This window comes from Pelodiscus sinensis, chromosome 1 (genome assembly GCF_049634645.1).
Source record: "Pelodiscus sinensis isolate JC-2024 chromosome 1, ASM4963464v1, whole genome shotgun sequence".
In the NCBI taxonomy this organism is placed as follows: Eukaryota; Metazoa; Chordata; order Testudines; family Trionychidae; genus Pelodiscus; species Pelodiscus sinensis.
In genome coordinates, this window is record NC_134711.1 from 25,112,404 (window position 1) to 25,126,072 (window position 13,669).

Below are 13,669 nucleotides of genomic sequence, written 5' to 3' on the forward strand. Positions count from 1 at the left end.
GTAATGTTGCACAGTTTGGTGAAAGTTTAATTTAACCATTTTCAAATATGCTAAAATATTGGATCAGTGAAATGAAGTGTGGTCTCGCTTTAAATCATATTGATGTAGTATTCAGGTCAATATTTTACACCTTTTTTTTTGTATTTATTGTTTTAGTAAATACAAAGTGGATTGCGCTTGCCTCAAAGAAAATCCTGAATGTCCTGTTCTTAAACATGGTTCCGAACCTACAGAAAACATCAATACTGGATATGAGACTAGAAGGAAAAAGGGAAAGAAAGAAAAGGACATTTCAAGAGAAAAGGAAACACAAAATCAGAACATCACACTTGATTGTGAAGGAACAGCCACAAAAATGAAGATTCCTGATAATAAGCAGAGGAGACTTTCTCCCCTCAGGCTGTCCATTTCCAATAATCAGGTATTAAAGCAAAAAAAACACTAAATGGTCAGATGTACAAACATGAAGGAATAGCTCTTAAAAAATCATACAGGTTATTGGAAAGAGTTGTTCATTACATATTTTAGTGCTGGATTAGCTACTTAAAGTATGTATATTATTTCTAGTTCTCTTGAAATGACTAGTTTATTTTAATGATGTTTTTGTTCTCTTTAACTTGCTATTTATTTCTCTTGCTGACGTGCCTCAACATAAGCCAGAAATTTTGCCTCCTAAAATGCTTTTCAGATCTGTAGTGTAAAAAGTGTGTGCCATGCCACAAGATCCCACAACCATCCTGAAGCAGTGTTAGTCACACACATGTTGTGCCCACAGTTCTAATGTTTTTAACCCACAATTATAAATAGTCTTGCTTCATAACAATTTCTGTTACCAAGATTTCAGCCCGAAAAAGATGTTTAGGTCTCATAAGTCACTCATAGCCTCCATATACCTGTTGTATCTTGTATAGATTGAATACTAGCATAAAGGTAGTAAATTGATAAATGGGTATTTATTGAATGTGAGCAGAAGGTGGGGATTCTAGTGTGGTACCAGAAGTTTTGGTTATAGATTTTTGTTGTCTTAATTTATTGGCATAGAAGAGCAGATAAATCCTACAGTAATGAATTTCACAGATCTTAATTTGTGAAGAGCTTCACACAATAATTAGTAAAGAGAAATTAATACAGAGAAATCAGAGAAATACCATAATGATGTATTGATATTGTTTTCAGGAAGGAGAGAATTGATTGTCAGAAGGTAAATACTTGATGGGATTATGAGGGTGATTTGAAGGATTGAAGAGAGTTGTATAAAGTGTGGGGTTATTTGTGGGAGCCATTTTCAATTTTTTGTTCTGCCTAGAGCAGGGTTTCCCAACCTATGGGTCGGGACCCAAATATGGGTCTTTGTTACATTTCAAAAGGGTCGCCAAGTGTCTCCCCAGTGGGCTCTGCCTTCCCTCCTTCCCCTGTTTTTGAATTGCCTTGGGTCACCAATCTTCCTGAATTGTCAAAATGGGTCCTTATCTGGAAAAGGTTGGGAACCGCTGGCCTAGAGTGTAATAAAGGGAGACATCAAGGAGGAAAGGATGACACACAAAGATCAGGGAGCTGGTGATGAATATGCAATTGATATACAAAATGTTTGCATTAAGTTTACATTAGGTTTATGGTCTCTTTCTTGGGGCATAGTAGGCTGACCTACTCAAACAGCTAACTTGCTTTAGGATGCTTCTGGGCTCAGAAGGCTGGCATGTGATTTCTGCAGGCATAAAGCTACAAAGGCAATATATTCAAACTAGTTTACAGGTAAGTTACTTCTATTTTTCCAGCCAGGTTGCCACTAGCTATATCAGTTATTTGGGACCTGTTCCTGTGCACACAGAATCTTATATAATTTAATAAGAATTGTCACACTGAAACTAAAAGTTTTTCAACCTAGAAGAGGCTCAGTAAAATATGAGAACATCTGATGTTTAAAAAAGCAGTTCAGTCAGCCAAAATAACACATTTACATATGTACTTTGATTGTTTTAGTGCTGTGCTCAAAAATTGTACTGTTAATTACCATTTACTAGCAGTTTTATAAACAATAAGTATGGTAGTTTCAACTTCATTTTAATACAATCACAAGAAAGAAAATATGGTAGAACATTGGTAGGAGATAAATTACTATTGATTCTTCTTTAACTAAAGTTTTTGAATGTTACCCTTCTATTGTAAGGGACCTGAAATATTTAAAACATTCCCACACCAAGCATTTTTTAATGTCCATCAATTAGATATCTCTTTGTGTTCCCTATAGTAAGTCATTTAATGTTACATTATAAAGGAGATTAATACAGCATCAGTGGAAATGGTTATGTTAATAGATATATAGGTTCTAGTTGACTGCATACTTATATAAATATAATTATCTTGTTTGACATAACAATATACATTCCATTTTATTGAAAAAGTGAGATTTAAGATTTTCAAAAATGGGTGTCCAGAGTTAGCATTCAAATTCCTTATTTAGCTGTCTAAATAAATGGTCTGATTACAGGGCACTCAAGCTTATGATCATGTTCATTAGCTCAAAAGCTTAGTTCTTATAATTTGCTTGAAAAATTCGAGTGAGTTTGTAAAGAAAATGATGTGGATGTTTCTGTTTGTATCAGAGAAGATACTGGAGTCAGGCTATATTTTAGAGTCATAAAAGGGTCCAAGCAGATATGTAGCTTTTTCATGTTGCATTGGTTAATTGGCTGGTAGCTTATGAAGTAGTGATTCAAGGGAACTTTGCTTTGTGTAGCTTTTAGATTTCCCTAGTTTGAAAGAGTAGTAGTGGAGCTTCTGTAAAGCAGTCATTTCCATCTTTCAGGAGCCAGATTTTATTGATGATATAGAAGAAAAAACTCCTATTAGCAATGAAGTAGAAATGGAATCAGAGGAGCAGATTGCAGAAAGGAAAAGGAAGATGGTAAGTTGGGAAGCTTAAAGCTTAAAGCTTTCACTAGGATTTAGTGATGGCTGCTCTTCCCATGCTAATATCCTGCCTTTTTATAGGCTTTTAGAATGAGCATATATGAAGCCAGCACCCCATGTGCACTTAAACATCAAATCCAAGGCTTGCTTATAGTAAGAACATTTCTATTTGGCTTGATCATCAAACATGCAAATTACGCTTTTGTGTTTAAAATGCGCATAATTTTCCTTTGCCTCTGCATAGGTGCCATCACAGTAGTTGGTTATTTGTAAGATACAATCAGGGGCCAAAATTTTCATAACTGGCTAATGATTTTGGGTGTCAAACTTCAGACACCTTTACAAAGGCTTAATTTTCAATTGCTCAAATAAATTCTGAAAATTAGGCCTTTTTAGAAATGCAGGCTGTTGGACACTCAAATGTCAGTGTCTGAAATAACTAGTCACTTCTGAAGATCTCAGCCAGGCTGTATAAGGCTATGTCCACACAACCGCATTATTTCGGAATAACTGAAGTTCTTCTGAAGTAACATAGACTGCGTCTACACAGCAAGCTGTTATTTCGACATAATGTCAGAATAATGTCAAGCTGGAGGACTTCTTACTCTGACTCCTGTAACCTTAATTTTACGAGGAGTAAGGGAAATCAGAGGGAGACTGCTTTAATTTGGACTTCCTGCTGTGTAGACAGTGCCAAAAGCCGAAATAAGCTATTTTGACTTAAGCTACACAATTGATGTAGGTCAAGTTATGAAGCTTATTTTGACTTTAGCCCTGCTATGTAGATGTGCCCTAAAGGAAATACTTCTCTGTTTAAATATCAGTATGAAAAGTTACTTGTATGCTTGCTCTACATAAATCTTATTTTAAAGGCAACAGTGACCTCCACGATGTCGGCTACTGTCTTTTACAGACAAGCTTAAGTGTATGTGTTATCTAAGTTTTTGCCTGTGTAAAAGCATGGCTGTGTATCTAAAATGAATTTGCTAGATGGAAACTTTACCATTTGATTTTTGTTCTCAAATTTTGTTATACATGTACACAGCTCTTGTGCCTGCAAAAATTTGGTGGGGAGAGAGGAAATATTCACTCAAACATATGGTTAGTTCATTGAGATTTGTTCATTAATACAAATGATCTGCATGAAGGATTATTTATTGTTCACGCACAATCTTAGTCATAAGATAATGTGCCACTAAAAATATGTGCCTGCAGTTCAAGTGGTTGGGGGCTTTATGAAAATTTGACCCTTTAAGAAATGGAATTACATTGGCTAATTTTGAAAACTATTTCAGAGGGCTGAGGGGACAGATTTATTTACAGAAAGAGGTCTTAGCTTTAAAATTAATAATTGAATATTTAATTTGAGATAGATTTGCCATAATTTAAGCCTTCCAATTACACAAAATAGTAAAGTTTACCTGTGGTGATATTTATTAATTATATAGCAGCAGAGATGTAGGATTTGTATTTTACAGATTAATATAATGGACCCATAATTCAATTTAATACTGTACACCACAACAATAAGTAGTGAGTTGGAAAGGGGATATGGCCAGCTTCCCCACTTAGAAATAATATAGCCACTTTGGTGCAAATTTGCTACAGTAGAATAAAATCAAAAAGAAAAATAAAGTTGGGATTGATACTAAAATTGGTACTGATATTAAATAGAATGGCACATATTCAAAATTTTTGTTTGTATGTATATTGATTGGGTATGTGAAGGGTTAACCAGTGGGAGTGAAGCAGTTCCCTGCCTGCTTTGGGCAGGAGGCTGCTTCAGCATGTGGGTGGCAGGGAACAAGCCTGCCGTGGCCAGGAGTTGCAGGAGTCTGTCCGTGGCAGGCCCAGTGCCTTGCAGGCAGGGGCTGCTCTAGCATCCTAGCCAGTTAAATTGTTAGTGCATTGCTAAAGTCGGAAGCGTCAAATAATAGTGCATTAAATTAGGACCTGATGCAATATTGAGCTGGTTGCATTGCATATATGGTATTTCTAGTACAGCAGTGGAAAACCAGGAATAGTGAGTGGGCCACGTATATGGTGGCCCTTCTTCATCTCAGTGGGCTGCAGCAGCTGCAGCCCTGTAGACCCCCTGCCTGCCCCACTCCACCTCATGCCTCTTCTGCATTTAGCCACCAGCACTTCTGGAGTGCTGCAGATAGCCTGGTTTACACTGTGTCCCCATTCCGCTCTTACCCTCCCAGAGCTTGAAGAGCTGTAAACAGCTGATTTGCAGCATTCTAGGTCTGGGAAGGAGGAGGAGCAGAGATGGAGCGTGAATCAGGTAATTCATGGCACTTCCACAATGCTGTGAGGGAGGGCTAGGAATAGAAAGTGTGGGGCTCCGGCATCCCATTGTGGGAGGAGTGGGGCGGACAGGGAGTTGGTGGGCCACAGGTTGAACCTCAGTGGTCCAGGCCTCCAACTGCTGATCTTGTATCTTTGGATTGCTATATTTGTTTTAGCGTGCATGTGTGTGTGCACGCGTGTGTGTGTAACTGACACAGATGTATTTTTATTGTGCAATTTAGGTACACAGTCAAATTTAGACTTCATTTCATGTTTTTAATTGTTGTGTTGAATAAAACCACGCAACCTTGAGAGGAGGTAGGGACTGGTAGGCAGGTATGGAGAGATAATAGGGGCAGGAACTGGCAGATGTGTCACTCAGGATATTTATATGAATTTGCAATCATGATTTCACACCACTGAGAATATATGTTCTTAAAGGCAATATTCCACAGCTCCTTTGATCCAGACTTGAATAGTGAATGGTGGCATACTGTTTTTAGGCATGCTACAGTTCTTAAAAATGGGGCATATTTTTCAAGTTTAATGTATTTATCCTACACCCCTATTAAGTGTATCATTTGAAAGCTTATTGTATAAGTGTTTAGCTGAGTTATGAAGTGAATCTATCATGTGGTACTGTAAACCTGTTGGAGAGGTGAAATAGTGGTACTACAAAGGAGAAAGTGTTTTGTTGCACAGCTCTGTAAGGTCTCTTAACATGACTATGACTACAATATTTACTGGTTATGTCAATTTCAGCACCTTTGATACGGTGTTTATTAATCAAAGCTCCAAAACAACAAAGTGTTAAAAGATTTGTATTGGTTTTGCATGGGTAATTTTTTTTCCAGAAACAACGAAGCTGCTTAGGATGTGGCCAAAATTGCAAATAGCAACATTTTGCAGTTATTTACTGCTTATTGTCAATTTTCAGAGTCTCTACAATTGATAATAGTTTTCTGTATTTTCTATTGTAATTTGCTGACCACATCAGTTTCACGCTGAAGATTGTGCACCTGTAGTAGTAGATTGTGTGCTCACACTTTGTACTGCATATTGGGTATGGGATGTGACTGTTTAAGCCTCACCCTTGAGGAGTGAAGCTTACCAGTTAAAGTTAACTGTTGAGGACTGGAGCAGGATGGTGTGGGGACACTACTTTAGCCATGCTGGAGTCAGCTCCTCCCCCTTTAATCGATTAACCAATTAAACAACATGTTTATTAACTCGTTAACCAGTTAAACAGGATCTTACATCCCTAATTGGGTAGATATAAATTTATGTGCAATCCTTAGGTATTGCTTTACCCCTTGTAAGGTTTTGTACATACAGTGTAGACCTTTTCTGCCTGGTAGAAAGTTTTAATTGCCTATATATGTAGCACTGGACTTTGAAATATTCAAGAAACTAGTTTTTTAATTCAGTGAAACGTATGGACAGGTTAATGATAAATGACTATCATACACAACTTCATAATATTATGACTATCCAAAAGCTATGAAAGAGAGAAGTGGCATAACAAGAAGCAGTGGAGAAAAAGTATACAAATTTCTTGCATCTGTACTGAAGAAGGATGAAGACCAAGAGACAGCTCTTACCAGCCATGTTGTCAACAGTCCAACAACCTATTTAGATGCAAATCACTTCCAGTGGATTTTTATCCAGCTCTCTTCTTTGACTGCATGTATCATCAAATGTACAAGAGTTTACCAAAAATAGGAGATGTTGATGAAAAACAAATGGGGACATTTCTGAGAGATACACCTGATCTGATGGGACCCATAGCTTCATCAACCCCATGAAGAAATCTGGCATCGGAATATTTGCTGACATATCTAAGACGACCAAATTTAAAACTGGAAAGTGAGAGACAACCACATCATCTATCAATCCAGAACTTGTTTTCCACAGACCTCTGTCCTTAGCAAAATGAAGAGATGATGCTTCAGTGGCAGCTGTTCCTCACCCAATAAGACCATTGCCTGTGTCACTCTTCCATGCTAATAGAAGAATGAGAAGAACATACACAGCTGAAATGGAGCATCAGATGGAATATTAAGCTGAAAAACTCTGAGCTAAGACGAGGTGGGCAATAATTTTTGATGGGCGTGCCACTCCAAGAATTTGGAAAGTGGTCGAGGGCTGCATTCTTTCAGGATATTAATAGTGGAGGTGTGGGGTCTGGGATGGAAGTTGGATGCAGAAGGGAGCTGGAGGTAAGGAGGCAGTTGTGACCTGGAGCACTGGACTGGGGTGACGGGGTTTGAATTGTGACCTAGAGCAGGGAATTGGGGTACAGGAGGGGATGCAGGGATTTGGCTTGAGAGCTAGGGCAGGAGAGGACTGTGATTTGAGGCAGGGGATTGGAATACCAGATCTGCGAGGGGATAAAGGTACAGGAGAGGGGCAGAAGATTTGGGTATGTGAAATAGGGGCCAGTAGTGGGGGGGGGGGGGCAGAGGATTAGGGAAGGGAGTGACTGGGGTGCCAGAGGTAGGCTCTGCCTGGAAACGTACCAGCCAGTGCCATTTCTGAATCAGCCTCCCTGCCTGCCCCGCCCCCACACAGGCTGCAACCATGTGCTCTGGCCAGAAACTGGTCAATGGAATTGTGCTGGGGACGGGAGCAGCTTCTAAAGCCCCCTGTCCGTCCCCCGTCCCCCTCCCCCCGAACTCGTAGTTTTTAAAGAAAAGCTGCCCCGTGACCGCATTTCTGAGCAGTGTGCAGGTGGGGCAAGGCAAGTGGGGAGCCTGCCTGGGGCTTCCCACAGTGTCTATGGGCTGAACCCGGTGGCTTGGTGGGCCAGAAGTGGCCTGCGGGCTGTATTTTGCCCAGGCCTGACTAAGACCATGCAGTAAAGAAACAATATATATGGAGGGAATTGTGCACACAATTTTTCTGGTGTTTGTTTCCCTTTTAATTTGTAAGTAATAAGCAGATTACTGTTCTAGTCTGAAGTGATTGTAAAAGCAGCATTCTAAGGTTCTATTTATTTTGTTTCAGAACTTTCTGAATTAATCTGATCTGCAATGCCTAAACAATTACTTTTTAACTGCCAGCACAGTAAATTCTGGCAAAGATTTAAAAGGGAGATAATTTTCCTGGTTCATCTCTACACAGTCAATATTATGTAGTGAAGACCTTTTGGTTTGAATTAAGCTATCAGATACACCTTTGCAACTCAAATTTTTTTATAAGGCTGTATAACTGAGATCTGGATTTGTCCCCAGTTAGAACCTTTTTTTGGATGTATGAGCAAGCATAGATTTCTGCTCTTGCTCATAGCTGTGTTTGCTCTGTAATGCTAATAAGTCAACCTTGGTATTTACACAATAGATCTGTTCCCTGTAGATGTTCAAGATAAAATTTGTTTTGCAGTTTATCTGCTGGGAGCTACCAATTTAAAGTCAACTCTTTGTCTCCTTGTTAATACACCCTGCCACACAATTCTATGACATGCATAATTCACTTTATTAACTATTCTGATGGATTTATGATCCTGTTAAGCATTATATAAGGTTTTGAATGCCAAATTAAGAAATTCTAGTTTGGATTTGAATTACGTTGAACCTGAATGTTTGCTTGCTTTAAAACTGGGTATCTTGGAGTATGTCTACGCTACTAGGTAAAGTTGAATCTAATAAGGTCAGTTTCTAACACCCAATATTGAGACGTGGATAGTCTACGCCCTCACTCTGGGGAAGAATCAACTGTTATCCAAAATAGTAGGTCAGCATTAGGGAGCCTGCTGTCGACTCAGAGAGCGATTCACTGTGGGTAGCTTTGCAGTTTGGGCTTTTGGTGGCTGCTGGGAGCAAAACTGGGCAATGGGCGGTTAGGGAGTCATGTCACTATAATGCACTTCTCCCTCCCCCCTCATGCAAGATAAAGGGGAGGCAGTGTGCTCATGTCTTTTTGTACCCTGTCGCCCATGTAGACACCAGATCACTATGAGCATGGAGCCTGGTTTGCAGCAAGACATATTCATGCTCATGTGTGTTATAGTGTGCCTCATGGCGCACTACTTGGATGTGCACACATGGCACTCCACCAGGAAGAGGACAGGAACGAAGTTTGGTATAGCATGGAGGCCCTGCCCAGACAAGGTCTGGCACTCATACTAGCACACCTACCAGTTAATCCTCTGGACACAGTGCAACACCAATTCTGGTATCGTGAGACAAGCTTAGACTGGTGGGACCACATTGTGATGCAGAGATGGGGTGATCAGCAGTGGCTGCAGAACTTCTGCAGCTGGAAAGCCACGTTCCTGAAATTATGCGAGTGGCTTTCCCCTATACCCAGGCACCCGGATATCCAGGTAAGACACACTCTGACCATGGAGAAGTTCGTGGTAATCGCCCTATGAAAGTTTGCCATGCCAGACAGCTACTGGTCAGTCGGAAATCAATTTGGAGTGGGGGGCTGTTGTCATACAAGTAGCCAAGGCCATTAATTCTCTTCTGCTACTGAGGCTTGTGACTGGGGAACATAGATGGCTTTGCCGCCATGGGCTTCCCTAACTGCAGTGGTGCTGTAGACAGAACACACATTCCCATCCTAGCATCCAAACACCATGCCTCAGAGTACATCAACTGGAAAGGGTACTTCTCCATGACACTGCAGGCGCTGGTGGACCACAAGGGCTGTTCCACCAACATCAGTATGGGATCAGGAAAGGTGCATGATGCCTGTATATTTTGGAACTCCTGCCTATTCCAAAAAATGCATGCTGGAACTTTTTTCCCCCGACAGGAAAATCAGTCAGAGAGGTGGAAATGCCCATTGTAATCCTGAGTGACCAGTCTACCCCTTGCTCCTGTGGCTCATGAAGCCCTGCTTGGGCAGCCTGGACTCCAGCAAGGGAGGAGTTCAATAACAGGCTGATAGGGTGCAAAACGGTCATGGAATGTGCATTGAATGTTTAAAGGGGAGGTTCAGGAGGCTCAGGAATGCGGGTAGGACTGCCTTCTAGCTCTTCCAGAGAGTCTGGAGCCTCCAGCTGCCCTAGAGTCCTCCCTTTGCCCCCCAATGTCCTAGAGCCCCAACAGCTGTTTGGAACCATGGATTGCAACCATGGGGCTAGAGGAGGGGGAACCAGGGGTGTCATTGGAACAGGTGAGGTTCTGGGATATGGCCCTCTCTAAGCATGCCACCAGGCACTCCATAACAGCAGTCAGGGAATCAAACATGGTTTCAGCCAGTCTGACTTGCTGCTCCCTGCTGGCTCATCTTTCCTGGTGCTTGGCGATCCAGTCCAGGCATTTGGCCTGCATCTTTCCATGAGGGAGTACATGCGGTCTGTTTGCAGAACATCTTCTCACTTGTCCGCTTTTGCCTGCGGATCTGCACCAGGTGGGTAGCTGCTTAGAGAGGGGAAGTTCATGTGAGTTGATTGCTGTTCCAGCTGCAAAGAAAAGCTATAAAGGCAGACATTACAGGAGATGCATTCTGTGAAGTCTACCCCATATCTCTTAGCAAACACCAAAGGTCTCTGTAAAGGCAATGGAGATGTGTTCATTTCAAGGCCTAATGTTTTCTTGACAGCAGTCACTTTACAGCAGGTGCCCAGACTTCTCAGGGGAGCATTGGGATGTACTCAGTCTGGAAGCAGGTTGGCATGGTAAAGGGCCAGCCAAGATAGGAGCATGCAGGGCAGGAGGGGGCTCTGTCTCTATCAAATGCAGCCTCAAGTGGACATTGCTTCTTTCCCTGTCCATGGGGGATGGGAACTGAGTGGAGGGGAAAGGAAATACGCATCTGGCACACACAGCCTGCCTGGGAGAGTGCTAATAGGTTCTCCTCCACCTTCCAGATTGCCATGTGAGATATCAGTCTTCTCTGAATCACACAGTGATTCGGAGGATTTGTTGACTGAATGTGCTATAAGCCTGGGTCTTATGTTGAAATGCTTTGTGGTTCAACGGTGCCAGACCACTTACTGGTGGCTTGGCAAGGGAAGATATCCTATCGTGGAGGACAGCATGAGACTGGCCTCCCTAAGAACATTGTGAGACGGATCAAAGAGTTCCTATGTGAGAGCTTCATGGAACCGATCAGGCAAAATTCTCGCTCTATCTATGGACACGTGAACAAGCTATTCTGAGCCCCCCTGCCCTATGTAGGCACAGAGCATGCCACACCTCACACCCCATTGCCTTAACCCGTTTGTAGTTAGAAAATATTTGTGAACTCAGCAGAAGTGCCCTCCCCAGCATTAGTGCAGAACTGGGAGACATCCTGGGAGGAGGGGATGGTCTCCTTCATCATAATGAGTTCCTGGCTCTTGGGGATCAGTGGCTGGCTACTCCCCTTCCTCTCCACCACCATGCTGTTCCACATGCTAACGCCAGGTGCGTCTTGGCCAGTCTCCACAACCATCCTGGGGATGTTGGCCAGGCCACCCCCCAAACTGTATGCATGAGATTCAGCCCCAAATCATCCACTTTTCTCCTTTGCCTTGTGGTATGACTATCAAGGCTCCTTGATCTTGACACAACACTACCGCACATCCCTGGAATATCCTTTAGCCCCCATGCAATCCTGCTCTATATCTCGGTGTTCCTCCTGCTGGTTTGGAGCTCTTTAAGAATGGCTTCCTCTCGCCTCCTCCCCCCCTACCCCCCACGCCTCGATGAGATCCTAGTTCTCCTGGATGCTTCAAGATGGTGCTGTTCTGTACCCCTTTGAACTGGTGCCTATGGAAGCAGAAGTATAGGAAATTGTCAGTGTCTGTTAAGAGTGTTAGAACACCTTGCCATGCCATGCTGTGTGCCAGGGTTTGCTACTTACTCGGACTGGGCTCGCAATGATGGCCACATTGGGAAATGCCGTAGTGATTTCCTCAGGGTTTTTTGAGCTCACCAGGAAAACAGTAGAGGTGCAAATTCTGGTCAGAGTAGGGAAGTGTGGGAGGGCTACCAGAGGCTAATAGCATCATCTTTCCAGCAATGCTGCATCTACGCTATTGTAAATTTGACTATGCAGAATCAGGAATAGCATTTCTCCTCATGAAAAGCAGGAGAACGGAAATCAACTTCCACGGGCCTTATGGCCAATATGACAGGTTTGGTAGTGTGGATGTATCACTTAGAAAATTGACCCATATGCGTCTAACGTTGATGTCAAGTTCTAGTGTAGACCAGGCCATGATGTATTAATAAAGAGAATGCTGACCCCTGGAAGTCTTAATACATAGTTTTAATTGTATCTGTCTGAGGGTTCTTTATTAGGGAAGACTGAAAGATTTGGGCTTGTTTAGTTTAGAAAAGAGAAGACTGAGGGGGCATGATAGCGGTTTTCAAGTATCTAAAAGGATGTTAGAAGAAGGAGGGAGAAAAATTGTTCTCCTTGGTCTCTGCAGATAGGACAAGAAGCAATGGGCTTAGATTGCAGCAAAGGGAGGTTTAGGTTGGACTTTACGAAAAACTTCCTAACCATCAGAGTGATTAAGCTCTGGAATAAATTGCCTAGGGCAGTGGTCCCCAACGTGGTGCTCGTGGGCACAATGGCGCCCACCGGGCCATTTCTGTGCACCCGCCGAGTGATCGGGGCCGGCCCCACCGCCGAGTGATCGGGGCCGGCCCCACCCCCGGGTGCGCAGCGCATGGGCGGCACTGGCCCTGGGTGAGCAGCACATGGTCGGTGCTGGCCCTGGGCGTGTGGCGTTTAGGTGGCCCCACCCCTGGGTGTGCGGCCCAAAGTCTGTGCCGGCCTCGGGTGTGCAGCATAGGGACGGTGCCAGCCCCGGGCACGCAGCACATGGGCGGCCCTGCCATCGGGCGCGCAGTGCATGGGCGCTGCCGGCTCGTGGGCGCATGGCACAGTTTATGTTGTGGCAGATTTATCATCAAACGAAATATAGCATATTTGCTTTAGCACATAATTTTGCATTTTGGCTAAAAAGTTCTGAAACTGTGGGTACATCTACACTACATGCCTCTGTCGCCAGAGGCATGTAGATTAGGCTACCAGGCATAGGAAAATGAAGCGGCGATTTAAACAATCGCCGCTTCATTTAAATTTACATGGCTGCCACACTGAGCCGACAAACAGCACGGTAGTCTGGATGCGCGGGTGTCGACATCAAAGGCATTTGTCGACCACCCAGGTATGCCTCATCCCAGGAGGCATACCTGGGTGGTCGACAAATGCCTTTGATGTCGACACCCACGCGTCCAGACTACTGCGCTGAGCCGACAAACAGCTGATCAGCTGTTTGTTGGCTCAGCACGGCAGCCATGTAAATTTAAATGAAGCGGCGATTATTTAAATCGCCGCTTCATTTTCCTATGCCTGGTAGCCTAATCTACATGCCTCTAGCGACAGAGGCATGTAGTCTAGACGTACCCATAGACAACCAAAAGGGGTGAATTTGAGGTGTATTGTGTGTCAATTAATTATTCATCAAGCACCATTAAAAATGCAAGTAATAACCAAACTTTATATTACTTGTTTTGGTTTT

At 42.9% G+C, this 13,669-nt stretch overlaps 1 protein-coding gene across 6 annotated transcripts in view; it reads left to right on the forward strand.

The window, feature by feature from the left end:
* Positions 1 to 13,669, forward strand: part of KMT2E (lysine methyltransferase 2E (inactive)) — a 144,975-nt gene that overhangs the window by 101,844 nt on the left and 29,462 nt on the right. For 5 of the 6 annotated variants that reach the window (XR_012897805.1, XM_075909724.1, XM_014580821.3 and 2 more), the window contains 2 exons: positions 157 to 421; positions 2,807 to 2,905. Coding sequence is in view for 5 of the 6 variants with exons in the window: in XM_075909724.1 (XP_075765839.1) it covers positions 157 to 421; positions 2,807 to 2,905 (364 nt within the window). In the remaining variant the exon portion in view is untranslated. The remainder of the gene's footprint in view (positions 1 to 156; positions 422 to 2,806; positions 2,906 to 13,669) is intronic. The other variant, XM_075909827.1, reaches the window with a different exon arrangement.